At 42.7% G+C, this 27,500-nt stretch overlaps 2 protein-coding genes across 3 annotated transcripts in view; one reads left to right on the top strand and one right to left on the bottom strand.

Moving 5' to 3' along the window:
- The window catches only part of CLDN10 (claudin 10), a 1,179,064-nt gene that overhangs the window by 843,425 nt on the left and 308,139 nt on the right, over positions 1-27,500 (bottom strand). The gene's annotated exons all lie outside the window — the stretch shown is intronic.
- Positions 22,957-25,405, top strand: SOX21 (SRY-box transcription factor 21). 2 transcript variants are annotated; one of them, XM_050766563.1, is made up of 2 exons: positions 22,957-23,403; positions 23,470-25,405. In XM_050766563.1, the coding sequence occupies exons 1-2, from the start codon at positions 22,967-22,969 to the stop codon at positions 23,795-23,797; spliced, it is 765 nt and encodes a 254-aa protein (XP_050622520.1). In that variant the 5' UTR covers positions 22,957-22,966; the 3' UTR covers positions 23,798-25,405. The 2 variants fall into 2 exon arrangements, with proteins under 2 accessions (XP_050622520.1, XP_050622519.1); XM_050766562.1 differs by having other exon boundaries at positions 22,957-25,405.

Below are 27,500 nucleotides of genomic sequence, written 5' to 3'. Positions count from 1 at the left end.
CATATAGAAATGTAATATATTTGACAATAATGGCACAAAGGAGGCAAGTGGAGCAAAGCTGTATTGCACTAAGGTGATTACATCAGATGGTAACTCAAGTCCACAGGGACAAAGGAACAAGAAATGATACATAAGAACGTTAAAACAATAAATTCCAAAAATATGTACTTGTTCCCCTTTTGTCTTTTAGCTTCTTTACAGTTATACAAATGCAACAATACATTGTATAGTAATAATGATACATTGTTATAATTATAACAATGTATTCTTTGGTTTGTCACACATATAGGTATAATATGTACAACAACAATAGCATGACAAAGGGAAAGAGAAAATGGAGTTATAGAGAATTAATGTTTTTATATCTCACTGAAATTAAATTGATATAATCTGAAGTCATTTCTGATACATTAAGATGTATATGGTATGCTCTAGCACTATCACTAAAATAATTTTAAATATAATGAAAAATGTATTAAGAAATTAAAATGCTACATTACAAAATATTCATTTAATGCCAAAGAAAGTAGCTAAGGAGGAATACAGAAAGAGAAAAGATATGAGACATATAGAAAATAAAAAGTAAATTGACTGGCATGAATACAAGTATATTAATAATATTAATAGTATTTGTTTGAGCCCAGGAGTTCAAAGCTGCAGTGAACTATGATTAAACCACTGCACCCTAGCCAGGGTGACAGAGCCAGATGCTGTCTCTAAATAAATAAACAAATAAATAATAAAAAGAATAAAAGCTAAAATTCTCCCTGTCTTCCCCTTTTTTAAAAAAAATTCCTTTTCTCATGGTACAACAAAACAAAACAAAACATAGTATTAATGTGAATGAGTTAAATGATCCAATAAAAATGCAGAGATTATTAGATTGAATTTTTTAATGATCCAACTATATGCTGTATATAAGAGACATACTTTACACCTAAAGATTCACATACATAGAGTGTAAAGGGATTGAAAAAGATACATCATGCAAAGAACAACAATAAGAAAGCTGGAGTGACTCTATCAATATCAGACAAAATAGACTTCAAAGCAAAAAAAAGTCACTAGCATTAAAGACAGACATTTCATAATGATGAAAGAGTCAATCCATCAGGAAGATCTAACTATTATAAATACACATGTTCCTAATAACAGGTCCCCCAAAATATAAGCAAAAACTGACAGTATTGAAAGGAGAGAGAGACAATTCAACAATCGTATTTGGATACTTCAGTATACCACCTTCAGCAATGGGTAGAACAATTAGAAGATCGATAAAGAAATATAAAATATGAACAACACTGTAAACTAACCAGACCTAACCGATATGTATAGAACATTCCACTCATAACAACAGAATACACATTCATCTCAAGTGCATATGGAACATTCTTCAGGGTAAATCATATATTAGGTCACAAAACAAGCCACAATAAAATTTAAAAGTTACAATCATACAAAGTGTGTTTCATCCAAAGTCTGTTCTCAGACCATAATAAAGTGAAATTTGAAATAATAACAGAAGGAAATTTGGGAAATTCACAAATATGTGGGATTTAAACACACTCCCAAATGTAAATTTGAAAAAGAAATTAGAGTATGCTCTATGATGCATAAAAATTAAAACAGGACATTCCAAAACATTGCTTGCAGTTAAAACAGTGCTTGGAGGGAAATTTGTAGCTGTAAATGCCTATATTAAGAAAAAAGAAGATCCCAAACAAATAATGTAACTTTCCACCTTAAGACTCCAGAAAAAGGAAAGCAACCTAATACTAAAGCAATAATAAGGAAAAAATGAATATTTGAGTAGAAATTAGTGAAATAGAGACTAGAACACAATAGAGAATACCAATAAAACCAGAAGTTGGCTCTTTAAAAAGATCAACATAACTCAAAATTTTTATCTAAACTGACCAAGGGACAAAAAGAAGACAAGGGAGCATGTATTCAGAGCTACTTGAATTTACATCTCCTAGGTTAGGAAAAAAAGCAGAGAAGACTAAAATTACTAAAATCAGGAATAGAAGAAAGGCATAACTACCAACCTCATGAGAGTAATGGATTATTAAAGGATTTTATAATCCATTTTATTGGCATGCAATTATTTATAGTAGTCCCTTAAAAGGAATTCTAAGTATTTCCTTAAAACAATTATAAGGAAATATTATAAACAAGTGTATGCTAACAAATTAGATAACTTACAGGAAATGAAAAAAAAGTCCTATGAAGTGCAAACTACTGAAACAAGTTTAAGAAAAAACAGAAAATTGGAGTAAACCTATAACAAATGAAGACAGTGAATTAGTGTGTTAGGGTTCTCCAGAGAAACAGAAATAATAGGATGTGTGTGTGTGAGTGTGTGTGTGTATATAGATGTGAGTGTATACACAGCCAGAGAGAGAGAGAGAGAGAGAGAGAAATAGATAGATAGATAGATAGATAGATAGATAGATAGATAGATAGATAGATAGATAGATAGATAGATAATTTACTAAAAGGAATTGGTTCACATGATTATGAAAGCTGGGGTGTGGCCATATTTCACTCAAAATCTGCAGTGTGGCCTGTCAGATTGGAGACCCAGAAAAGCCAATGGAGCAGATGAAGTCCAGGGACAGTCTGCTGGAGATTTTTCCTCTTCCGCAAGGAGGCTAATCTTTTTGTTCTATCCCAGCTTTCAACTGATTGAATGAGGCCCACCCACATGACGAAGGGCAATCTGCTTCACCCAGAGTTCAACAATTTCAACATTAATCCCATTCAAAGCACTATCCAAGCTGACATGGAAAATTAACCAACAGAATAATCAGTCTACACAAGTAATAATTGATCTACTGTCCAAATTGAGCTACGGAGTCAATACAATGCATATTAAAATCCCAGCTGGCTTTTTATAGATATGAACAAGCTGATCATAAAGCAATATGGAAGTGATCCCAAATAGCCAAAACAATCTTGAATAAGAATGAAGTTGGGAAATTCACACTTAAGCTATTTCAAAGAACTCTTACAACTTAATAAAAAGACAAATAGCCCAATTAAAAATGAACAAAACTCTGAATAGGCATTTCTCCAAAGGCATACAAATGGTCAGAAACACAAGATAAAGCTTAACATCATTAACTATCATGTAAATGCAAATAAAAAGTCACAATGAGATACCATTTTACACCAACTAGGATTATCATAAAAACAAAGACACATAATAACAAATACTAGTGAGTGTGATGGTTAACTTTATGCGTCAACTTGACTGGGCTAAAGGATGGTCAGATAGTTGGTAAAGCATCATTTCTGGGTGTGTCTGTGAGGGTATCTCTGGAAGAGATTAGCATTCGAATCAGTAGACTGAGTAAGGAAGATGATCCCCACCAGTGAGGGCAGGCATCATCCAATCTGTTGAGGGCCCAAATACTATATTATAATATAACGTTCTATTATAATACTATATCATAATACTACTACTATATTATTATAATACTCTATTACAATAGAACATTCTATTATTGTACTATATTATAATCGAACAAAATGGCAGTGAAAAGGGGTCAAATTCATTCTCTGTTTGAGCTGGGACATCCATTTTCTCCTGCCTGTGAGCGCTCCTGGTTCTCAGGCCTTTGAACTTGGAGTGGGGCTTATATTATCACCTCCCAATCCCCTTCTCAGGCCTTTGGACTCAGACCAAGACTTCTATTATCATCAGCTGCCCTGGTTCTCAGACCTTCAGACCTAGGCTGAATTATACCAGTGGCTTTCCTGGTTCTCCAGCTTGCTGATGACAGGTTGTGAGGCTTCTCAGCCTTCATAATCATGTAAACCAATTCCCATAATCGGTGTGTGTGTGTGTATGTGTGTGTGTGTGTGGTGTGTATGTGTATCCTATTGGTTCTATTTCTCAGGAGTACGCTAATGCAGTGAATGTGTGGAAAAATCGGAATCTTCGTACACTACTGATAGAACTTTACATTGACACAGTACCTATGGAAAAACAGCTAAGCAGTTAGCTAAGACATGTATTATTATTTTTTATACTTTAAGTTCTAGGGTGCATGTGCACAATGTGCAGGTTTGTTACATAGGTATACATGTGCCATGTTGCTTTGCTGCACCCTACTCGTCATTTACATTAGGTATTTCTCCTAATGCTATCCCTCCCCCTGCCCCCCACCCCACAGGCCCCTGTGTGTGATGTTCCCTGCCCTGTGTCCAAGTGTTTTCATTGTTCAATTCCCACCTATGAGTGAGAACATGTGGTGTTTGGTTTTCTGTCCTTGTGATAGTTTGCTTAGAATGATGGTTTCCAGCTTCATCCATGTCCCTGCAAAGGACATCAACTCATTTTTTTTTATGGCTGCATAGTAATCCATGGTGTATATGTGCCACATTTTCTTAATCCAGTCTATCATTGATGGACATTTGGGTTGGTTCCAAGTTTTTGCTATTGTGAATAGTGCCACAATAAACATACGTGTGCATGTATCTTTATAGCAGTATGATTTATAATTCTTTGGATATATACCCAGTAATGGGATTGCTGGGTCAAATGGTATTTCTACTTCTATGTCCTTGAGGAATCAACACACGGTCTTCCACAATGGTTGAACTAGTTTACACTCCCACCAACAGTGTAAAAGCATTCCTATTTGTCCACATCCTCTCCAGCATCTGTTGTTTCCTGACTTTTTAATGATCACCATTCTAACTGGTGTGAGATGGTATCTCATTGTGGTTTTGAGGCATTTCTCTGATGACCAGTGATGATAAGCATTTTTTCATGTGTCTGTTGGCTGCATAAATGTCTTCTTTTGAGAAGTGTCTGTTCATATCCTTTGCCCACTTTTTGATGGGGTTGTTTTTTTCTTGTAAATCTGTTTAAGTTCTTTGTAGACTCTGGATATTAGCCCTTTGTCAGATGGGTAGATTGCAAAAATTTTCTCCCTTTCTGTAGGTTGCCTGTTCACTCTGATGGTAGTTTCTTTTGCTGTGCAGAAGCTCTTTAGTTTAATTAGATCCCATTTGTCTATTTTGGCTTTTGTTGCCATTGTTTTTGGTGTTTTAAATATGAAGTCCTTGCCCATGCCTATGCCCTGAATGGTATTGTGTAGGTTTTCTTCTAGGGTTTTTATGGTTTTAGGTCTAATATTTAAGTCTTTAATCCATCTTGAATTAATTTTTGTTTAAGGTGTAAGGAAGGGATCCAGTTTCAGCTTTCTACATATGGCTAGCCAGTTTTCCCAGCACCATTTATTAAATAGGGAATCCTTTCCCCATTTCTTGTTTTTGTCAGGTTTGTCAAAGATCAGATGGTTGTAGATGTGTGGTGTTATTCTGAGGCCTCTGTTCTGTTCCATTGGTCTATCTCTCTGTTTTGGTACCAGTACCATGCTGTTTTGGTTACTGTAGCCTTGTAGTATAGTTTGAAGTCAGGTAGCATGATGCCTCCAGCTTTGTTCTTTTGGCTTAGGATTGTCTTGGCAATGTGGGCTCTTTTTTGGTTCCATATGAACTTTAAAGTAGTTTTTTCCAATCCTGTGAAGAAAGTCATTGGTAGCTTGATGGGGATGGCATTGAATCTATAAATTACCTTGGGAAGTATGGCCATTTTCACAATATTGATTCTTCCTATCCATGAGTATGGAATGTTCTTCCATTTGTTTGTGTTCTCTTTTATTTTGTTGAGCAGTGGTTTGTAGTTCTCCTTGAAGAGGTCCTTCACATCCCTTGTAAGTTGGATTCCTAGGTATTTTATTCTCTTTGTAGCAACTGTGAATGGGAATTCACTCATGATTTGGCTCTCTGTTTGTCTGTTATTGGTGTATAGGAATACTTGTGATTTTTGCACATTGATTTTGTATCCTGAGACTTTGCTGAAGTTGTTTATCAGCCTAAGGAGATTGGGCTGAGACTATGGGGTTTTCTAAATATACAATCATGTCATCTGAAAACAGGGACAATTTGACTTCCTGTTTTCCTAATCAAACACCCTTTATTTATTTCTCTTGCCTGATTGCCCTGGCCAGAACTTCCAGTAGGAGGGGTGAGAGAAGGCATCCTTAAGACAGGTATTATTTTCATTTTACAGATGACAAGTTCATCAAAAGATTAAACATAGAGTTAGTGTATGACGTAGCAATTCCATTCCTAGGCATATAGTCGACTGAACAAGTAAAAGAGAAGGGTGTTGAGAATCAAAATAAATGTGGAGGAGGCAAAGAAAACAAGTCTTATAACACACCTTAAAAACAAACATCCTATGGGGATAAAATAACATTAACAGTTCTAGCCAACTCAACTGAAAGAGGTTTCTCCTCACTAATCCTAATGTCCAGCTATCTGACCCCACTGTCCCAGGTAAACTGGAGACATCTCCGTCTCTAGTCTTGTTTTGGCCAGTTTAAGAAATAGCATTTTGGCCGGGTGCGGTGGCTCACGCCTGTAATCCCAGCACTTTGGGAGGCCGAGGTGGGTGGATCACAAGGTCAGGAAATCGAGACCATCCTGGCTAACATGGTGAAGCCCCGTCTTTACTAAAAATACAAAAAACAATAAGTGGGCGTGGTGGCAGGCATCTGTAGTCCCAGCTACTGGGGAGGCTGAGGCAGGAGAATGGCATGAACCTGGCAGGCAGAGCTTGCAGTAAGCTGAGATGGCGCCACTGCACTCCAGCCTGGGTGACAGAGCAAGACTCCATCTCAAAACAAAACAAACAAAAAAAGAAATAGCATTTTATCATTTACTTGCATTGCCTCATTTTATTCTAATCATCATATTCTTGTGCATTAGCCTGAAGATGTATTTTTACTACCAGTTTACATATGGGAAGACTGGGACTCCAGAATTTAAGCTGGCAACTAGCATCAAGCAAAGGTGGAACTCAGACACAGAATGTTTGATTTCCAGTTTAGTGTTACTTATATTGTGCTGTTCTGTATAGTGTACCGCCTTCTCAGCATATATTACTTATTCTCTCTGATAATGTTTTATTTGGAGTGTTTATAATTAAAAACATTAATTGCAGTATGTATTTTAATTGATGGGCTCTGCTGATTTCAGAAACCACAAAACCACTGATTTATCAGATTAAGTAAGGAGTCCAGTCAGCAATGGAATTTATTAACCCAGCTCTACAGACATTACTAATATTTTCCTTAAGCAACATATTCCCTAAAAGAGATGAAAGCAAAAAGCCGATGCCTAAAGCAAAGTAGATGGAACCCCACCAAATAAACATCACTGAAGTATGTTATTATATGTTAATTTTTCAGTAAAACTTTGTGTCCTCTAGCAATGTCTTCTGCTTCTACTCTTCTTTTAAACACTATCATTATTAGATGTGTAATTGGCCCTCATGTAAAAACATTCTATTTTCTCAGTCTAATGAAGATAATTTATCCATATATATTTCAAAACTTTAAAAATTAGAAATTATGAGCCTGAAAAGAAAAAGGGATGTAGTCTTGAACATAGCCTCTAAAACTAGGACTATGTTGAGTGACTCCAGAATCCCCTCAACAATAGACAAATATTACCAAGGAGTATAAAATATGATATTTCTGTGTGTTTGTGTTTTTAATTATAATATCTAATACTTCAGATTTGGACAATTTCTTTTTTAAAAAAATTTCCCTTAAGCTATAATCAATCATACAGCTGAAAAATGATATATGTGATCAGAGAAAATTTGTCTCTCTTTGAGGAAAGTAAAAGTTTGTGCCTGACTGGCTACTCCCAGAAAATCTGGAAAAGAGAGTTTATTTCTATCTAGGCAGTGATGAACAAAAGGCCAATTTTTTTCAGGATTAAAAAATATGAGCCATTACTGGGAACCAGGAGAGATTACAACAGAGTCCCAGCCACGCTGAGGGGTTTCTGGATAACTTGTTCCTGATCCTTCCCACCCAAAACTGTATAATTTTATAAGGGGTAGGGTGTCACCTACAGAATTTCTCCAACTGTTGAGCAATTATTCTTGTATCAAGAGAAAGTCTCCTCCTACATACTTTACAAACTGTATGTTTTCCCCCTTTACTTGGTATTAAATCATGCTCCTCAGGGTTAAAAAGAACTAAGGAACCTTCAACAGAATCAACTTGCAAACTAGTAGACTGGTTTGTTTGGTTAATTGTAATAACTCTGTTCTCGTTATTGGTTGCTGCATAACAAACTATGCCAAAACTTAATGGCTTAATATTACAAGTATTTTACTATACCTCCTTATTTTATAGGTATGGTATATGGGCAGGGCTCAGCAGGGTGATTCTTCTGTCCCCCATAGCACGACAGAGATCATTTGATGGTATTCTGCTGGTGGATGAGCTCTTTGGAGGGTCTAAAACAGCATCACTTTTGTGTCTGGCACCTTGGCAGGAATGGCTAGAAGGCTTGAATAAACGGGTACTGTATATCAGAAGCCTCTCTAAACAGGTACTTTTAGAATAGTTGAAATTTTCCCATGGCAGCCCAAGACTCCCAGAGACCAAGAGACCTAGGTAGAAACTGCAAAGCTTCTTACAACTGAGACTCAGAAGTCCCAAATGACAACCTGTTGCAGTGTCATCTTGATCAAACAAGTCACTTACGGCAACCCAGATTCAAGTGAGTTATTACACTTCACCTCTCAATGAAGAAATAACAAAGAATTTGCCTCAATCTTTAATCTACCATAAAGTCTGTAGCCATTGAGCATTCAGTAATTGCTGCTGCTTTCAGTAATTTCTACAATAAATTAAATTGCTACAGTAACACAAAATCAACGATTCACCCAGTTAAGCATCAGCCTGTCATTCCAACTCCTTGTAGACTGATTCTTTAAAAGTAGTATAGTGTGAATGAATGCTCGTGGTACTTTTCTTGACCCACCCCCTACAAATTCTCCCACTTTGATCTCACCCCGTGCGTTGCAGAGTTCACCCAAGCATAGTTCTGTCTCGAAGATCCCTGCCTCAGCTTCCCATCTAGAGCACCTCAGTCCCAGCCCAGCAACCCAGATCTCTGTTTGTCTGAGACAAAACATTAAAGCATCGCCAGTTCTCACAGTTTATGCCACTACACTATTCTGTGTTTATAAATGGAGCCAGCAAAATTTGAGGATAATACCTGCTCCAGAATGAAAAGCTTCATTTTGGAGGTGAGGAGGGGCTAAATTATCAGTGGGTGGGAGTTACATTTATTAGCTATTTTTTTTTTTGACAAAAGTAACATAAAAACAAATTTTTGATGGAAAACTTCAAACACCATAGAAGTTTGTAATATTTAGCCCAGGCTGCTACATACCACAGACTGTAGGGTTTAAACAACAGAAATTTATTTTCTCACAGTTCTGGAGGCCAGAAGTACAAGATCAAGGTATCACAGGGTTTGATTTCTAGTGAAAGCTCTCCTCCTGGCTTGAAGATGGCTGCTTTGTCCTCATGGCTTTTTCTGTGAGTGGGGACATACACATATACACGCATGCACACACACACACACATATGGAGAGAGACAGAGAGAGAGAGCGAGCACTTCAGCTGTCTGGTGTCTCCTCTTCTAAGGACACTAATCTTATTGGACCAGGGCCTCACTTTTGACCCCACTTAACCTTAGTTACTTCCTTAAAGGTCTCATCTCCAAGTACAGCCACTCTAGGGTTCCAACATATGACTTTAGAGGGGATACAATTCAATCCATAACAGAAGATCAAAACAAAATCTTTAAGTCCCCCATCACCTGCCCTCTTCCCAAACCCCTCTTTTGTGAATCAAATGGAGCTTTTGGAAATTGAGCTCTAATACTCATCCCAGGCTGCCATAACAAAAATAATGAGCACACCTTAAGCACACCTGAGAGCTCCCTAAGCTCTATCACCGCAGGTCCGCAGAATTCAGAGTAGAAGTTATATTATTCACAGTAACAGCATGTAAAAGAAAAAAAAATGTAATTTTTAGAAAGTATCCCATGAAAATGTACACCAGTCATGTTGCTATTCCAGTCATTTTATTAAAATACAAAAGCATATTTTAATTTACTCTGATAAATTTTCATACTATAGTCAAAGTACATTTTAAAACAGAGATTGGCCGGGTGTGGTGGGTCATGCCTATAATCCCAGCACTTTGGGAGGCCAAGGCAGGCGGACCATGAGGTCAAGAGATCGAGATCATCCTGGCCAACATGGTGAAACCCCGTCTCTACTAAAACTGCAAAAATTAGCTGGGTGTGGAGGCACATGCCTGTAGTCCCAGCTATTCTGGAGGCTGAGGGAGAAGAAACGGTTGAACCGGGGAGGCGGAGGTTGCAGTGAGCCAAGATCGCACCTCTGCACTGCAGCCTAGCAACACAGCGAGACTCCATCATCTCAATAAGTAAACAAATAAATACAGAGATTGAACAATTTATTATTGTTTGTTGTTTTTGTTTTGTTTTGTTTTTTGGAGATAGAGTTTCCCTCTTGTCACCCAGGCTGGAGTGCAATGGCGCAATCTCAGCTCATTGCAACCTCCACCTCCTGGGTTTAAGCAATTCTCCTGTTCCAGCCTCCTGCATAGCTGGGATTACAGGTACCTGCCACCACACCTAGCTAATTTTTGTATTTTTAGTAGAGGCAGGGGTCTCACCATGTAGGCCAGGCTGGTCTTGAACTCCTGACCTCAGGTGATCTGCCTGCCTCAGCCTTCCAACATGCTGGGATTACAGGCATGAGCCACCGCGCCCAGTAAGACTGAACAATTTCTATAGTGAAAACTTTTTTTTTTTTTTTATGTTTTAGTAGAGACGGGGTTTCACCGTGTTAGCCAGGATGGTCTCGATCTCCTGACCTCGTGATCCGCCCGTCTCGGCCTCCCAAAGTGCTGGGATTACAGGCTTGAGCCATCACGCCCGGCCATGAAAACTTAAAAGCTGTTGCCTTTGTTACAGATATCCTTAATAGCAACTTAAAATTAAGTATTTACATAATGACCAAACTGTTTGGTAGAAGAGGGGAGGTAGGGCAGATTATACTTGAACTATACTGATGATAGGAGGCAATAACGTGGAGCATTACTTGTGGGTATCAGAAACATTGTTTAAGTCATTTCATTTCCAGCACTACTCTAGACTTCATTAAGATTAATTAATTAATTAAGATTAGCTTAATAATCCTATGTCTGAATCACGAGGTTAAGTCCTGAACCTCTCCTTTCTCCTTGGCTGTGCACAAACAGAATCAGAGCATGTAGTTGATGCATTCGTTCATTCATCAACAATTTATTGAGTGCCTATTTGGTGCCAGGAGCCTTGCTAGGTGCTAAGATACAAAGATCAGTAAGATATGGTCCCTGCCCTTGGGGTGTTTAAAGTTAAGTAAGAAACACATATGAGTTAACAATTGTAACCAAGACGTACTGGCACTAGAATAATAGGTGATCCAGCATATGAAGAAGCAGGAACTAGTCAACTCAGCCTCTTGAAGTTGTGTCAGAAAAGGTTAATAGAAAAAGCAATTCCAGCCTGGACATGGTGGCTCACTCCTGTAATACCAGCACTTTGGGAGGCTGAGGCAAGCGGGTTGCTTGGGCTCAGGAGTTTAAGATGAGCCTAAGCAACATGGTGAAACTCCATCTCTACAAAAAATACAAAAATTAGCTGGGTGTGGTGGCCTACACCTGTGGTCCCAGCTACTTGGGAGGCTAAGGAAGGAGGATCACCTGAGCCTGGGAGGTCAGTGCTACAGTGAGCTGAGATTGCACCACTGCATTCCAGCCTGGGTGACAGAGGAAGGCCCTGTCTCAAAAAAAAAAATAAAAAGAAAAAGCAACTCCATAGATCCATCAGATAGTATTTTCCTGTCAGGTTGTTGCTAGCCCCTTAACTCACTGCCACCTGTCCTTATAGTAAAGTCAGAATTTTGCAAAAAAGCCAGCCCTGTGATACAATGAATGCCCCCTTTGGCCTCAAGTAAATAAAGACAATTTTAAAAACAAAAAAATCAAATCCAGGGCTTTGTTTGACAGCAATAGATATAATTGCTGGTAGACAATATACATGCATAAACATCAAATACTATTTTAAAAGTGTATTGAAAAGCAGTGCTGCAGGCTTGCCTATGATCAGAGAGTCTAGCCACTCCTGACAACCGACTGGAATGTGAAATTGGCGGCTGATAATGAACAAAAGGACACATCAACTAGGAAGTTAGTATATAGAAACACTTTAGTGCACAAACAAAGCACTAAATTACAATGTGGCTCTACAAATACCAGGGGGTGATAAGTCCACTGAGGTCATGAGTTAACTTTTCAGGCAGCTGGGATGATTAGGTGCAGATTGCTATCAGACTAATCACTGTTCTTAAATACTTCAGGATTCCTGTCTTGTGTCCTCTTATTACATTCCAGTTACAAAAATTAGGAGGAGTTATGGCATTTGCTTGCTCATGGGTTATTTTACCCTGCCTCTAGAGAAGGAGAACACTGTGCTGTTGGGTAAAACAAATGTCCCATTTAAAATGTTTGGAGCATGTGCAATGATTGGGGGTCTTGGCTTGTTTTCAAGACACTAGGCACTGAGGCTGAACCAAGCAGTCACGTGCTCCAGAAGCAGTGGAAGAAACTACAGAAAACTGGCCCAGCGACACGGACTCTGGAGTTTGTGCCTAATGGTGCAGGTACTGAGGCCATGTTTCCTAATGTGAGATGCAGATAGCACAGCAGCATAAAACCAAGCTGAGACAAACAGCCTAATACCATAACCAGGCAAGTGCTGAGCAATTATATTTGGCAAAAATCTCTGCTAAGCTGGTGGAGGAACTAAGGAAGGAGTTACTCCTTCAGTGTTCGGAGTTCGTGGACTAAACCAGGTGGAGTTCTTGTTCTAGAGATAAAGACTGGATGACTTGTTTGGTCAACTCTCTAAACTAAGAAAAGCATAACCAAGCATAATTCCAGGAAGATGCATAGATGTATGTGATTGAGTGGCAGTGGGACCAGGGCTGGACTAGGTTAAGTTCTGAAAAGAGTAAGGTGACTCCCAGCTATGTCATACATTGATCAAGTAAAAGATAGACACTTACCATCACAAATTCTGTTCAGCAACAAACTGAAGACTCTAGACAGTGCAGTAAGGCAAGAAGAATAAAAAAAATATTTAAGAATGGGAAAGGAAGAGAGAACACTCTCCATATTCACAGATGATATGATTTTGCACATAGAAAATCTCAAAAAAAAAACTACAAATAAATTATTTGAAGTAAAAATGGTTTGGGGACGGGTGTGGTGGCTGACGCCTACAATCCCAGCACTTTGGGAGAGCAAGATGGGTGAGTGGATTGCCTGAGCCCAAGAGTTTGAGACCAGCCTGGGCAACATGGTGAAACCCCGTCTCTACCAAAAATACAAAAAATTAGCAGAGCATAGTGGCACATACCTATAGTCCCAGCTACTCGGGAGGGTGAGGCATGAGAATCGTTTGAACCCAAGAGGTGGAGGTTGCAGGCAGCAGAGATCAGGCCACTGCAGTCCAGCCTGGGTGACAGAGTGAGACCCTGTCTCAAAACAACAAAAAATAAAAAATAAAAATGGTTTCACAAGATAGCTACTTACAAAGTCAGAATACAAAAATTAATTGTATTTCTATATACCAGCAACAAACAAAATAAAATTCTTGAAAAGACACTATCTTTTAAAAAAAGATATCATCTTGGCATGGCGCTATGGCTCACACCTGTAATTCCAGCACTTTGGGAGGCTGAGATGGGCAGATCACTTGAGGCCAGGAGTTTGAGACCAGCCTGGCTACGGCGGTGAAACCCCATCTCTACTAAAAATACAAAGATTAGCAAGTCATGATAGCCGGCACCTGTAGTCCCAGCTACTCCAGAGGCTGAGGCAGGAGAATCTCTGGAAACCAGGAGGCGGAGGCTGCAGTGAGCCCAGATCGTGCCACTGCGTTCCAGCCTGGGTGACAGAGTGAGACTCCATCTCAAAAAAACAAAATAAATCTAAAAAGATATCATCTTAAAGATATGCAATTTGTAGTAGTATCAAAAATACTTTAAAAACCTAGGAATTATAAATGTGTAAGAATTTTACCAGAAAACTATATTACTGAGAGAAATGAAAGAACAATGGAATTTTTTTTTTCTTTTGAGATGGAGCCTCACTGTGTTGCCCAGGCTGAAGTGCAATGGCATGATCTCAGCTCACTGCAACCTTCACCTCCCGAGTTCAAGCAATTTTCCAGCCTCAGCCTCCCGAGTAGCAAGGATTACAGGTGTGCTCCACCATGCAAGGCTAATTTTTGTATTTTTAGTAGAGATGAGGTTTTACCATGTTAGCCAGGCTGGTCTCTAACTCCCGACCTCGTGATCCACCTGCCTCGGCCTCCCAAAGTGCTAGGATTATAGGCGTGAGCCACCACGCCCCACAAAACAATGAAATTAATAGAAGGATACTAAATTCATGAATTAGAAGTGTTAACAATGTGAAGACGTCAATTCTCCCTAAATCAACCTAGAGATTTATAGCAGTCTTAATTAAAAAGTTTCTTAAAAAATGATCACGCCTGTAATCTGAGCACTTTGGGAGGCCGAGGCAGGTGGATCACGAGGTCAGGAGTTCAAGACCAGCCTGGCCAAGATGATGAAAACCCTGTCTCTACTAAAAATACCAAAAAAAATTTAGCTGGAGCGGTGGCGGGCGCCTGTAATCCCAGGTACTCAGGAGGCTGAGGCAGGGAATTGCTTGAACCCAGGAGGCAGAGATTGTAGTGAGCCAGTATCTCGCCACTGCACTCCAGCCTGGGCGACAGAGCGAGACTCCGTCTAAAAAAAAAAAAAAAAAATCAGTTTTTAAAGAATATTTGGGTCCAAGAATGGTGGTTCACACCTGTAATCTCAGTACTTTGGAAGGCTGAGATGGGAGGATCTCTTGACCCCCGGAATTCGAGGCCAGCCTAGGCAACATAGAGAGACTCCATTTCTACAAAAAAATAAAAAATTAGTGGACATAATGGGACACACCTGTGGTTCTAGCTACTTGGGAGGCTGAGATGGGAGGATACTTGAGCCTGGGAGGTCAAGGTTTCAATGAGTCATGATTATGCCCCAGCAATCCATCCCAGGCCACAGAGCGAGACCTTGTTAAGAGAAAGAGAGAGAGAGAGAGAGAGAGATTTGCAACCTGACAATCTGTTCTAAGATTTATATAGAAATGCAAAGGCCAAGAATAGCCAAGATACTTTTGAATAAGATGAAAATGATAGGAGGACTTGCTCCTTATCAGAATTAAGATAGTGCAATATGGGGCAAAAATAGAAAAAAATTTAAACATAAAGCAAAATAGCTCGGAAACCAACTTACATCAATTTTATTTAGGGCAAAGGTAGCACACATGAGCGGTATAAAAATGCAATTTTTAAAGTTGATGGTTCTAAAAAATTGAGTATCCATATGGAAAAAATGTCAAACCTCATACTATACATAAAAATCAATTTCAGATGGATGCTGGTAACACAGAAATGGCTCCTGTAAGACCAACCCTCCTATAAATAAAAAACTTGGGACAAAAATATAAAAACCTCCGAATGCCTAGAAAAAAAATCAAAAGTGAACAGAAACTCAAAGGGATCTACTTGGAAAAAGGGTACAGCACTAGGCGGGTTTCCCATTTTTACAGCTTTTCACCTGTACGCATGTCCAACAGTAGACACAAACAAGAATGCATATAGCAGTCAGTTCACAATGGTTAAAAACTGAAGACAACTCACATGCTCATCAACAGGACAGTAAGCAATAAACTGTGGTATATTTACACAACCAAATATTAGCAGCTAAAATGAATAAACTACAGTGACATGCAGTAACATTGATGAATCCAAAGTTATACAATAAAGATTATATACAAAAGATAGACAATAAAGATTACATACAAAAAATTTAACTTATGAAAACTTCCATGTTAAAAACATAATAAAATAAAAACATATTTTTAAAGCATACATCTAGATGAAAAACTGTATAAAAATCAATGGAATGAAAATAGCTACATTGGGTTGAGCAAGGCGAGTGGAGAGTTTACTGGAGAGATCGTTTAGTTAGATACATAGGTTTATTGGCAGGTTTTATTTTGAGTGGTGGACTCACAAAGGCACTTGTTAAATTATTAAATATAACTAACTAAAGAAAACTAGGCCATTGATGGACCAATTATGAGAGTGTATCATGAGTCACGAACTGTGATTAAACCGATTTTGTGTACTTGGGGTTCACAAAAGAAAGGTAGAAAGGGAGGGAAAGGCCGGACAACTAGGGTTGGGAGAAAATAAAGACTGAGATTAGATAACATTGTTGGAGCAGCCTTTGGCTATCAGAGAAAGGGTAGAGATTGGGTTTATTCAGGGCAGGCAATTGTTCAGTGTTTGCAGTGGGAGGTCTAGGGAGTAAGTGATAGTGGATTGCAGCTGACACCAAATCTGTGCTGAGGGCTACATGAGCAAGGGGAGGCCTGGCCCCAGAACAGCAGGGATGGGACTTGGAGAAACTGCTTCTTCTGATAGGGGTGTCGTTGATGTGGGGTTGGAATGCCTTATTGGAGAGATTGCCACTGGGCTACTCCCTCACAGAGGCAGTGGGCGCTGAGTGAGTCACAGAAAGCTTGGGGAATATCCCGGCCCGCGGGATAGTCGAAGCAGGCCCTGGAGGAGGGGGTGGGAATTTGGGGAACAAGAGATACGAGAAATGGAGACAAGACAGTGCTCTGATCAAGTCTCGTTTAATGGCGGTAATGCAGTGCTTTATATACACTTGGAGGGAAAGGGGTTGGGCCAGAGGTGGAGATGATCTCATCGCAGAGGGCGTGACCAAGTAGGTATTGGTTTCTCTGGTCGAACGTCATGTTGCACCTGCGCTGTCAGGTAGTAATTTTCGCGGGCGCGGGAAAAATGGGTGAAGAAGAAGCAGGAAGAGCGCCATCTTTTATGAGGTATTAATACAGGGAAAAAAGGCAAAGATAGGGAGAAGGTGTGGGGTGGAAATGAATATAGCTCAGGCGTTTTTAATCGTCAGTTATTATTCGCTATGGCCGGGGCGTGCAGCTCCGGACAGGGGAAATAGAATTGGGAATCTGAGCTGGAAAGAGGCTGAGCTTTCTATTGGGACTCTAAGTGCTGGGGGTTAAAAACATCAGCTTAGTTCAAATCCCAATTCTTCCTCTTATGGTAGTGTGACTTTAGGCAAGTTACTTACTCATCTCCTCTAAGGCTTCATTCCCCAGTCTGCAAATTGGAGATGGTAATGCTTACATCATAGGGTTTTCCTAAGAGTTAAATAGAATAATGTGTGCAAAAGGTGCGGTATCTTAAGAACTCAATAACTGATAGCTATGTATTTTTTTATTCTTTTAAGAAGCAGAGCCGCTCAGCAATTGAGCTCTAAAGCAGACCCGTCCTTAGATAGGAACCTGAATCTGAGTAGGAGGAAAGCACAGGGCTGGGCAATCCAGAAGCTGGAAAAGGGGACAGTCAGAGTGACCTCTGTAAAGCCAGAAGCATGGCTTATCTACCACCCTGCTGGGATATTTAAGAGAACCCCCTTTCTCGGTTTGTTCTTTCTCAAAATAAACGGGGGCATGGTTGGTGATGAAATTCACAAGGAGAACCCCACCCTACCAAAAGCCAGTCTCCTCATGTAATAGCTACAGAAGGCTGGAAGTTTTCATTACACAGGCCAATGACACCCTCACTGTCCAACCCTCCTCATTCATTTCTAGTCTTGTTCAAGACTAGCTCCCTCTCATTTACAAAACAAAAAAGACTCTTATCCTAAGAAAATTACGCTTTTATAGGATTCTTGGGATTTGACATAGGTACTTTGTGAAGTTGTCTGTTTTGAATTATTTGTATTGTCTTTTTTCTCAGAGTTTTGTTTTGTTTTGTTTTTTGTTTTTTCTGGGCGGGGGGCAAGAAGGGACTGTTTTTGACATTGTTTTTTCCCGCTCTATCCTCTAGGTAAGGCTCCTTTTGAAATGTCAGCCTGCTTGAGCCCTGCTCAGGAGACATGAGGAAAGGTGTTCTCCATGATTGATCTGTATATTCCCCGTTTCTTTAGTAGTTAAGAGTAGTTTTTTTAAAAAATATATATATAGTTAACACAATGCAGAGGTTTAAGTGTGGCAGGAACAGTGAGAATAAAAGGACAGAAATCTCAAAAGGATAAAAAATTAGCAGGCACTGGTGAAGGGGCACTCTGACAGCCGTTGCTTTCCATGTTGACTGTTGACCTCAAACAGCTCTTGTCTCTCGGGCTTTATGGAGATCATGTGTTTCGGATTTTCCCCCTTTTGGGGGCTAATAGAAGTGAGACCACAGAGCTGTGACAAAAGCCTCAGGCTTGGCTGTTGTCATAGTCTTCTCATTTCCTTCTTAACAGGACAAACAGGCTATATCACCTCTCTATGCAGGTATGAAAGCTTCTGAATTCTTTCACTGCACTTGCTTAAGAACAGATCCCCAACATTCTCTAACAACAGCTGCCAGCTCTCAGTGTGCATGAATGATTATTCAGACTCTGCACTTTGAAGGCATCACCTTCACTGCCCATCACTTCCATCTAGTCACCTCTCATTACCCCATTGGCTTGCTGCTTTGCTTTATCATCCCTATGGTTCTAGACAAATGTGACAGTGAGCCACCTGGGTGAAAATCCAGTGAGAGAGAGGAGGATGAAACGATGGGGGAAAACGATTCTGTTCATATTGGGACCCAAGTATTCTCCCTCCTTTGTGGAAGAGAAAGCAAGCAAGCCAGCCTGTCGTGTTACCAAGGTATTTTTTATTCCCCAACAATCTCATTGCTGCCTCCTAGTGAAAGTTTTAGAATTGAAAAGAGACTATTTTCTGGGGAGAATTGAAGGGAGAAAAGAGAAAACTGAATTTACACAGGCCCACAACTTTTTTTGGAGGGAGTGTCACTCAGTTTCTGATTAGATACATTTGTATCACCGATATCACTGTGGCCACAAGGGAAATACAGACCCACATGAAATATACTGATCAAATTATACTGTTCTTTAGGTGTTTACAATCAAGAGTTGACAAAATAAAGCCCATCAAACTTACCAATTCTCTTTCAATTTATTTTCCCTCACTATTCACTCACACAGACTATTCCATTTCCTATACGCTGGGATTTTTTTTCATCTTTAGGACAAACTGAGCAAGAATAAAAATATGCCTCTATCAATTCAAACACAAGATAGGAGGAAATTAAAAGTGAATTTACATTTTGGTACATATGAATAAAAATGGCTTGAAAATTTACTTTGTTAAAAGCTCAACCAGATTCAGGCAAGAGGTGTGAAGGTTGATTAATAACAGCAATGCCACGTTGCCTTTCTTTAATGCATAGATGATTATGAAGGCTGTTTCCTTGGTTGTGAAGGGTTAGGCCAAGAATATTGATCCCCTAGAAGCCAAAAACTAAAACCAAATCTTTCCTATTTTGAAATGTGGGAAGATTCATTTGGTTAATAGACAAGCACACAAATAGTCATTTTCTTCTTATGACACCTTTGTTTCCCACAGTTCAACATTCTTGGACTTGAGAGTATTCAAATTTGGCTCATTTAATATCACTAGACAGACAATATTGTAAATGTATACTGGAAAAACTATATCCAAGGAACTTTACATATATTATTCCTATAAGATATTGCACATATAAGCATACATTTCAATCATATATACAAACATTTCTTCTAATGTAATAATTTATTGCAGTAGATTTTTAAACTTAAATTTGAAGAGTATAAAATCACTTAACTCACTAATACAAAACACATTTTCACAATCCTCCCTTTTTATGTGTCAAAATAATTTTCACGACTAGATTTAACTTTATTCACAATATTTAGTGAATAACAGCTTTCATGTCTTGTGCCCTATACATACATATGTTCTTTGTGTGCCAGTGTATAGTATTTTTGTCTCAAACCTATTATACACGTCAGTAGGTGAAAAGCTCAGGGATGATAATTTTGTAGTTAATTATCACAAAACAGTACATTTAATATTCCAGTCTATGTAATTACACATGCTAGTGTTTTCACATTACTCCAGCCAGAGTCTGTGAATGACAAGGGTGTCCTTACAGAGCCTGTAAAGGAATATGGTTCTGGAGAAATCAGTCCAATTGTCTTAACAATGCAAGAGCATAACTGATACAAAATAAGCAGTTGTCAATGACATCTTCAGAAAAACACAAACCACATGCCACTGCTGTTCACAGTTCTGTTATCACGACTGTAATTTTTAAGTCACTATTCTTTTATTACAATGAACAAAACAAGCCTAACTTTTAAATAAATCTGATGACCTGAAACAGTTTTAATTCACGTTCATAATTACAATCAAAGCTTGTGTGTGTGTGTGTGTGTGTGTATCTGAATGAACTGAACATAAATCGTAGGAAGACTTAAAGAGTTAACCGTTTGTAGATGTTCCTACTTGCACATACCACAGGGCTAGGTCAAATCCAAACTGCCAAAGAAAGAAGGCAAGCAAGTTCTCCCTGAAGGGCAGGCCACCATGTGAATAAAACCTCCAGACAGATCATGTTCCAAGTGTGCTGCAGCACACCAAGAAGTGAGGAAAATACGGAAACAGAATCATACTGTTTGACTTCTGCATCGTGTCCACTATATTTTTTTAAAAAACTGCTCTAACTACTAAAGAAGGAAATTATGCTTAGCATAAAAATATTCCAGCATTGAGTGACTGGTACGTTTTACTTCTCTCTTCCAGGGAAACTACTTACACTTATTGATTTTAAACACCTTCACCTTAGTTGTGCATGTGAGACACTGTAAGTTAGCTGTACCTTAAAGAGATCAGCATATAGATGGTTCTGGCGACCAGGATCACAACAAAAGACAAACAAAACAATTTTTAAAGACCTGAATAGTCAGTTAAGGATGCATACTGTCAGCCTGGGCTAGCTCTTTTTCGGAAAGGTTGCCAAGAGTGTCCTTATTCCCTCCTGAGCTATTTTTCACCCCGCTACCTCTGACTGGGTGCATCACCAGTGCAAGAAAATGCGAGAAGCATCTGTTGCAAGCAACACCGGGACCTCCAAGGAAAATGAGCACTTTCTTGCTAGAAACAGTCTCAAACATTTTCAAGGGTGAGTCTCCCCTTCCCCAAGCTTAACCCTCTTCCTCCGTAGTTGGAGAGGTTCTCCTACTCGTGCCCGCCGCCGCCTTCTTCCCGGCGAGGCTCCCAGGGCCGCAACCGGGACAGCTGTGCGCCGGGCCGGCCTGGGTAGCCGGATGACACCAGGGGTTGCAAACGCCAAACAGTGCGCAGACTCCGCGGCGCGCTCCGGACTCTCCACTCGCCTAAACCTGCTCTCAAGTGAAAAGGAGTGGGAGGAGGAGGATTGGGAAGGGGCGGGGGACGGGGGGGATCTGTTAATTCGAGGTCCTGGGGGTGTGGGAGCGGGAGGCGGCTCCGCTGATCCCTCCTCCCTCCCGGAGTCCCGGGCTCCACCTCCTCCGCAGGCCCCCAGATATACACACACAGCCGCGGCTGGACATGCACACCCAGTGCCGGCTCCGGGCGCGCACACACACAGGTAGCCACACTCACCTGAGCCGGTGCAGAGGGCGGCCTAGGCTGGGCAGGGCCCTCCTGCGCCGCGGGAGTGGGGAGAGCGGGAGCTGCCCCAGCGCGGACCTGCGAACTGAGGTGATGGCGCGTTTTCCTTAACTCTCCTCCAGCACCTCTGCCCCTGCCCCGGCTCGGCTCTGGCCGCAGCGGCGAGGACAGAGGGGCCCCGGACGCCGCGGACTCGCGGGCGCACGCTCCCAGGAGCGCGCCGAGAGGAGCGCCGCGGCGCAGGAAACTTGGGCGAAGTTAGTTGCAAGTGCCGGGCGGCTGCCGAGAAGAGCGAGGCGGGGACGCGGCCGGTGCCAGGCCTAAGGCGCCGCGTGGAGGCTGCGCTGCCCTCCGCGGCCGGCGAGCTCCGGGAGCCCTAAGTCGGCAGGCGCGCCTGAAGGGGCTGGGAGCGAGCGGAGCTGGCATGGCCCGGGGGACGGCCGGACGCGGCTCCTCGGCGAGCCGGGAGAATTTCCTCTGAGGCCGGGCGACCCACGCTTGCTCAAGCCTTATCCACCCTCCTTCCTCGCTCCACCCGTCAGTCCAGCAGCGGGAGAGGAACACTCGAGAGGCAGGTGCTGGGGGGACAGCTCCCCCCCTCCAAAAAAAAAAAAAAAAAAAAAAACCCACCCAGCCGATTGGGGGTTTCCCATCGGCGCACCCTGCCCGGAGCCAAGAAGACAGGCTGGTGCTGCTGTATTTGTACTTATATCCATTGCTGCGCTCTGCGTTCTCGTGGCACGCCTGGACACTCCTCCGCCTCCCCCTCCTCTTCCTCCTCCAGGGCCACCTCCCCGCCCTCCCCACCCCCATCTGCTTCTGTCAAATGAGAAAGTCACCGAGGAGAACCCAAACACTCCAGCCGCTGAGAGCCCCCTTTGGCACTTGGCAGCACGCGGCGGCGGGCTCCTCGGCTCAACTTGGTGGAGTCTCCGCGACGCAACTTTGGGGGCCGCTTTGCATTTAAGAGAGAACGACCGAGGAGGAGGAGCGCTCTGCCCGGCCGCCGCTACCTGCGGGAGCTCACCAGCAAACGCCACTGGAGACGAAGGACCCAAAGAACGTAAAGGGCAAACTGCCGCCGCGGGGAGGGGGCACCGCAGAGAAGTTAGAGTGTCCCAGAGACAACCTGCCCGAGCGCTCGGCCGGAGACACCAGGGCGGCCCGGGGCGCGGTGTGGCCCTGGGCTGGTCCTCCAGCCCCCTCCTCTGGGCCGGGAGCGACGCCGGGGCGCGACGTGGGGCGCGGCGAGTCCCGGCCGGCCGAGCGGGTCCCCGCGGGCAGCCAACATTGATTTCCTCCGGGCCGAGGGCGAGGGCCCGGGCGGCGGCGGGCTGCAGCCGCGGCAGGGTGAGAGCATGTCCAAGCCAGTGGACCACGTCAAGCGGCCCATGAACGCCTTCATGGTGTGGTCGCGGGCTCAGCGGCGCAAGATGGCCCAGGAGAACCCCAAGATGCACAACTCGGAGATCAGCAAGCGCTTGGGCGCCGAGTGGAAACTGCTCACGGAGTCGGAGAAGCGGCCGTTCATCGACGAGGCCAAGCGTCTGCGCGCCATGCACATGAAGGAGCACCCCGACTACAAGTACCGGCCGCGGCGCAAGCCCAAGACGCTGCTCAAGAAGGACAAGTTCGCCTTCCCGGTGCCCTACGGCCTGGGCGGCGTGGCAGACGCCGAGCACCCTGCGCTCAAGGCGGGCGCCGGGCTGCACGCGGGGGCGGGCGGCGGCCTGGTGCCGGAGTCGCTGCTCGCCAATCCCGAGAAGGCGGCCGCGGCCGCCGCCGCCGCCGCAGCGCGCGTCTTCTTCCCGCAGTCGGCCGCCGCCGCCGCCGCTGCTGCCGCCGCCGCTGCCGCGGGCAGCCCCTACTCGCTGCTGGACCTGGGCTCCAAGATGGCAGAGATCTCGTCGTCCTCGTCCGGCCTCCCGTACGCGTCGTCGCTGGGCTACCCGACCGCGGGCGCGGGCGCCTTCCACGGCGCGGCGGCGGCGGCTGCAGCGGCGGCCGCGGCCGCCGGGGGGCACACGCACTCGCACCCCAGCCCGGGCAACCCGGGCTACATGATCCCGTGCAACTGCAGCGCGTGGCCCAGCCCCGGGCTGCAGCCGCCGCTCGCCTACATCCTGCTGCCGGGCATGGGCAAGCCCCAGCTGGACCCCTACCCCGCGGCCTACGCTGCCGCGCTATGACCCCGCGGGGCCGCCTCGCGAGGACCGGTGTGCACACGTGTACATATGTATAGGTACGAGCGCTGCGGCCTCCCCGTGCGCCCTCCCGCGACCGGGGACCCGGTTTGTATGTACATAGAATGTATAGGTGCCAGGCAGAGGCAGAGAGGCCAGGCGGGGCAGGAGTGGCCAAGCGCGCGAGGGCGCGGGTGAGCGGGCCTGTGAATTCGCAGGATCATTTCAGACCTGCACTTCGGCAGCCAACTCGAAAGCGGGCGGTTGTGTCCGGCAGCAGTTGGTGTTTGCTTTGCACTTCGGAACCTGTTGCGTTTTGACCCACGGAGGTGGAGGAGTAACTTTTTGACATGTTGGCCTTTCCCAGTTTTGTTGGAAGTTTCATGGTCGGTTTTGTTTTTGTTTCTCATTCTCCTTCCTTGCCTCTCAGCCCCCCAACCCCCAACCCCCAACCCCCAACCCCCTCCCGGTCCGTGTTGCATGCACTCTGTTCAAATGTGAGGTCTGAAATGGCTGGCACACGGGAAAAGCTGCTTGTGTCATTCGTTTCTGGGAGTGGGATGGCTCTGAGCAGCCTTGCCTCCCTGTTTGTACTATTTGAACTTTGCAGATCTCTGTTCTCTCAAGCAGAACTCCCAGACCGGATCCATTCTTGACCAGTGACCGGCTCGAATCTGGCCTTTTGTGTGAGATGATCACAGTTTCTTTTGTTTATCACGCCATATGCAAATCAGAGCAAGAGCTCTTTCTCAAGAGCAAGAAACGCAAGCAAGAAATATTTGTGAGATGAAAGTTGTCAATTGGATTTTCTTCCTAAACAACCAACCAACTACTAGAAGTCTGCCTGAGTCCACTCGCTTGGATTTCTGACACAGTTTACAAAAAAGGAAAAAGGCACTGTTCCTATTTTCCCCTTATGGCTGAGTTCACCTTAAGACTGTAAATGTGTATATGTCAGTGAAAACATTGAGGCTTGGAAAATGTGTTATTTTCGTTGCCCTAAGTTTGAGTCGGTTTTAGACTCAAAAACATGTGGAGCGAATATCAAAGTTAACTTTTAAAAATTGCGAAACTATTTCAGAATCGCAATTTTATCGAAGATTAAATCAGACTTTTTTGTCTGGTAATTATATATTTATTATTTAGCAAAACTGAAGAAAAAAAGCACAGAATTGTTTCAACAGATGTCTCTCATTTTCAGCTAGCATTTCTCTCCCAAGTTGAGCTGGTTTAATGTGTTTTGGATTTCCCTCCTCAATTGGCTTATTTTTTAGATCACCTGCAATTCATTTGCAAATTACGATAAAACACATTTTAGAGAAAAGAAACCTTGAATTATTAGCTTTTTTGTTTCTTTTTAAATGTATATATTTTGACTAATGTTTGTGAATGAAGTTGGCTAACATGTATTTAGTTTCATTTTGGCTTTATGTAATATAAAGTTTTTAAAATTTTAAATATGGTTTTAACCTTTATGTGTAAATGATTTTCTTGTGTGATCTTCTAATTTAATATTAGACGTCTAAGGTATATCTGTAAATTAGAATCCGACTATCACTCTGTTCATTTTTTTTGAACAAAGAGTTTAAATAAAGCCTGAACCAGGGAAAAGAGAAAAATCTTCTATTTCTTGTTGAGTTCCTAACAAGATTTGTATCTGAATTGCCCTTACGTGCCTGGTCCAGGTGAAGTGTAAGGTATCCTCCAAAAGCACCCTTTGTTTCACTTTTGAATAGATTTACTAGGAAATCTAAATCAAGCCATTGTTATTCAGAGCCAAAAACCTGATTTATCACATTTTTAATCGTGAATAGGAAAGATTTTAAAAAAACAGCCCAAGTCGTTGTATTAGCTTTAACAACAACAAAAAAAAGGCATTCATGAACCAATAGAACAGAGCCCATTGAAAACATCCAGACCTTTCAAAGCATTTCAGCAGTTTCTAGTAACATTTTAAGAGGGGAAAGTTGCTTGACCACTTTATCTTGTTAGTTGAAGAGCCCCACCACTTAAATCAGTGTAATTTGTTTTCCTATCTTTGGGGTATTCCTTGTTTACACCTTAAGGTTTTATTTGGAAGGATAATCACTACTAATGACAAAGTACAACTTTTGGCCTCTTTAGGACTTAATTTTGTTATGCTAATCGCATTAAAATAGAAGTATAGCATTCAAATGGAAAGGGTTGGATGTCTAGGGCTAGACAAGTTTCTACTAGAGAAAAGTTTGAAAAATCATAACAGACTGTCAGAAAAAAAAATAACTATAGGAAGAGCTCGCCACCCCTCTAGCCAACCAAAATGGAAATTCTCAAGCTACTATATACAAGTCTTAAGCCAGTTTCCCCATTGAGACCATCTCTGGAGCTGCACGTCTTTTATAAATGACCCAAGTCTTTAAAGTGATTGTTTTCCCCCAACGGAATAATATTTTAAAAACCATGAAAAGTTTTGGAAATGTGAGAAATAGGCTCTGCTGGTTTGACCCTGATTCACTAATTAAAATGATCCCTCTCCTGTTATTCCCCGAGCTCTTTGCAATATTATAAGTTAATTCATATGGTTCTGAGCGATTATGCAAAACTAATTTGGACTGTCCAGGGGTAATTATCCCTGACACGGTTAATTAAATCCTTTCAAGGCTTCGTCTTTCCCTTTTGTAGCAGCCCATCCCTTCTCAACACGGAACTTCCTGCGGCTCGCTGGAAATCACCCCAGCCCTAAATCTTAGTTACCACCCTGAGCCTTCCAGCTCGGCCGCCTCCTCTGCCTGAAGATTCCCCGCCCTCTCCGCCCCCTCCCCTTTTCCCAAAGATCAGCGTTTTCTGGGAGAAACGCTCCGGAGTTGTTGATGAATGAGAAGAGAACTGGAAAGATGGTTAAGAGGAGGGGTGAGGATGCCGGGGGTGAGCACCAGGGTCACATCGCCGACAGATTGTGCGGCTGTTTGAGGACCTCCACAGGCCCCACAGATTCGTTTATCACCCATTCTGACTGTAGTGATCTTGCTAACAAGTTGGCGAGTTTTGCGCCTGCAGAGAGCCTCCTGCCAAGTTAGACTGTGCAGAAGTAAGAGGTTGCAGCGGGGGTAGCGGCTCTGGGGCAAGAGAGAGTAGAGAAAGGCCGGGGGGTGGGTGGTGTAAGAGTCTGAAAGTGGCCCACAAATGCAGAGCTGTGACTGGGCAGAGAGCTGCTGCTGGTTCACGATCTCTATCTCCATCTATTTGTCTGTCTCCATCTCTCTCCCTGTTTCTCCATTTTTCTTTCTTTCCTTCTCTCTCCTTCCTTTCTTCTTTCCCTTTTTTTTTTTTTTTTTTTTTTTTTTTTCTTGTTCTTCTATTTTCGTTTCTTTTCAAGGTTTTTTTAAAAAGCCATGATGCAATTTCTTTGGTATTCACCGTTGCCCCAAAACTTTAAGCAAGCCTCGTATCCAAGGGGCCAGGCATGTTGCTTCGGGCTTTGTGCAAACAGGTGGAATTGCGCTGTGTAAGCAGTAAGAACTGGTGCTAGGGACGCTGTCACGCGAGGGGGTGGCTTTGGGACACCAGGGGAGCTGGCCGCAATTGTTACTTCCCTTGACAATTTCCTCCTCCCCCTCCCCCAAGAAGATAGGAGAAAGCACCACGGATCTCCCTCTCACCCCCAGGCTCGGGGCGAAGAAGATGGAGAGAAGATTCCACTCTCCCGGGAGCAGATAGGGACCGCCGCGCC

Source organism: Macaca thibetana, chromosome 17, assembly GCF_024542745.1.
Source record: "Macaca thibetana thibetana isolate TM-01 chromosome 17, ASM2454274v1, whole genome shotgun sequence".
In the NCBI taxonomy this organism is placed as follows: Eukaryota; Metazoa; Chordata; class Mammalia; order Primates; family Cercopithecidae; genus Macaca; species Macaca thibetana.
The sequence above is the reverse complement of the archived record's forward strand: the minus strand, read 5'-3'. Positions and strand labels throughout refer to the sequence as shown.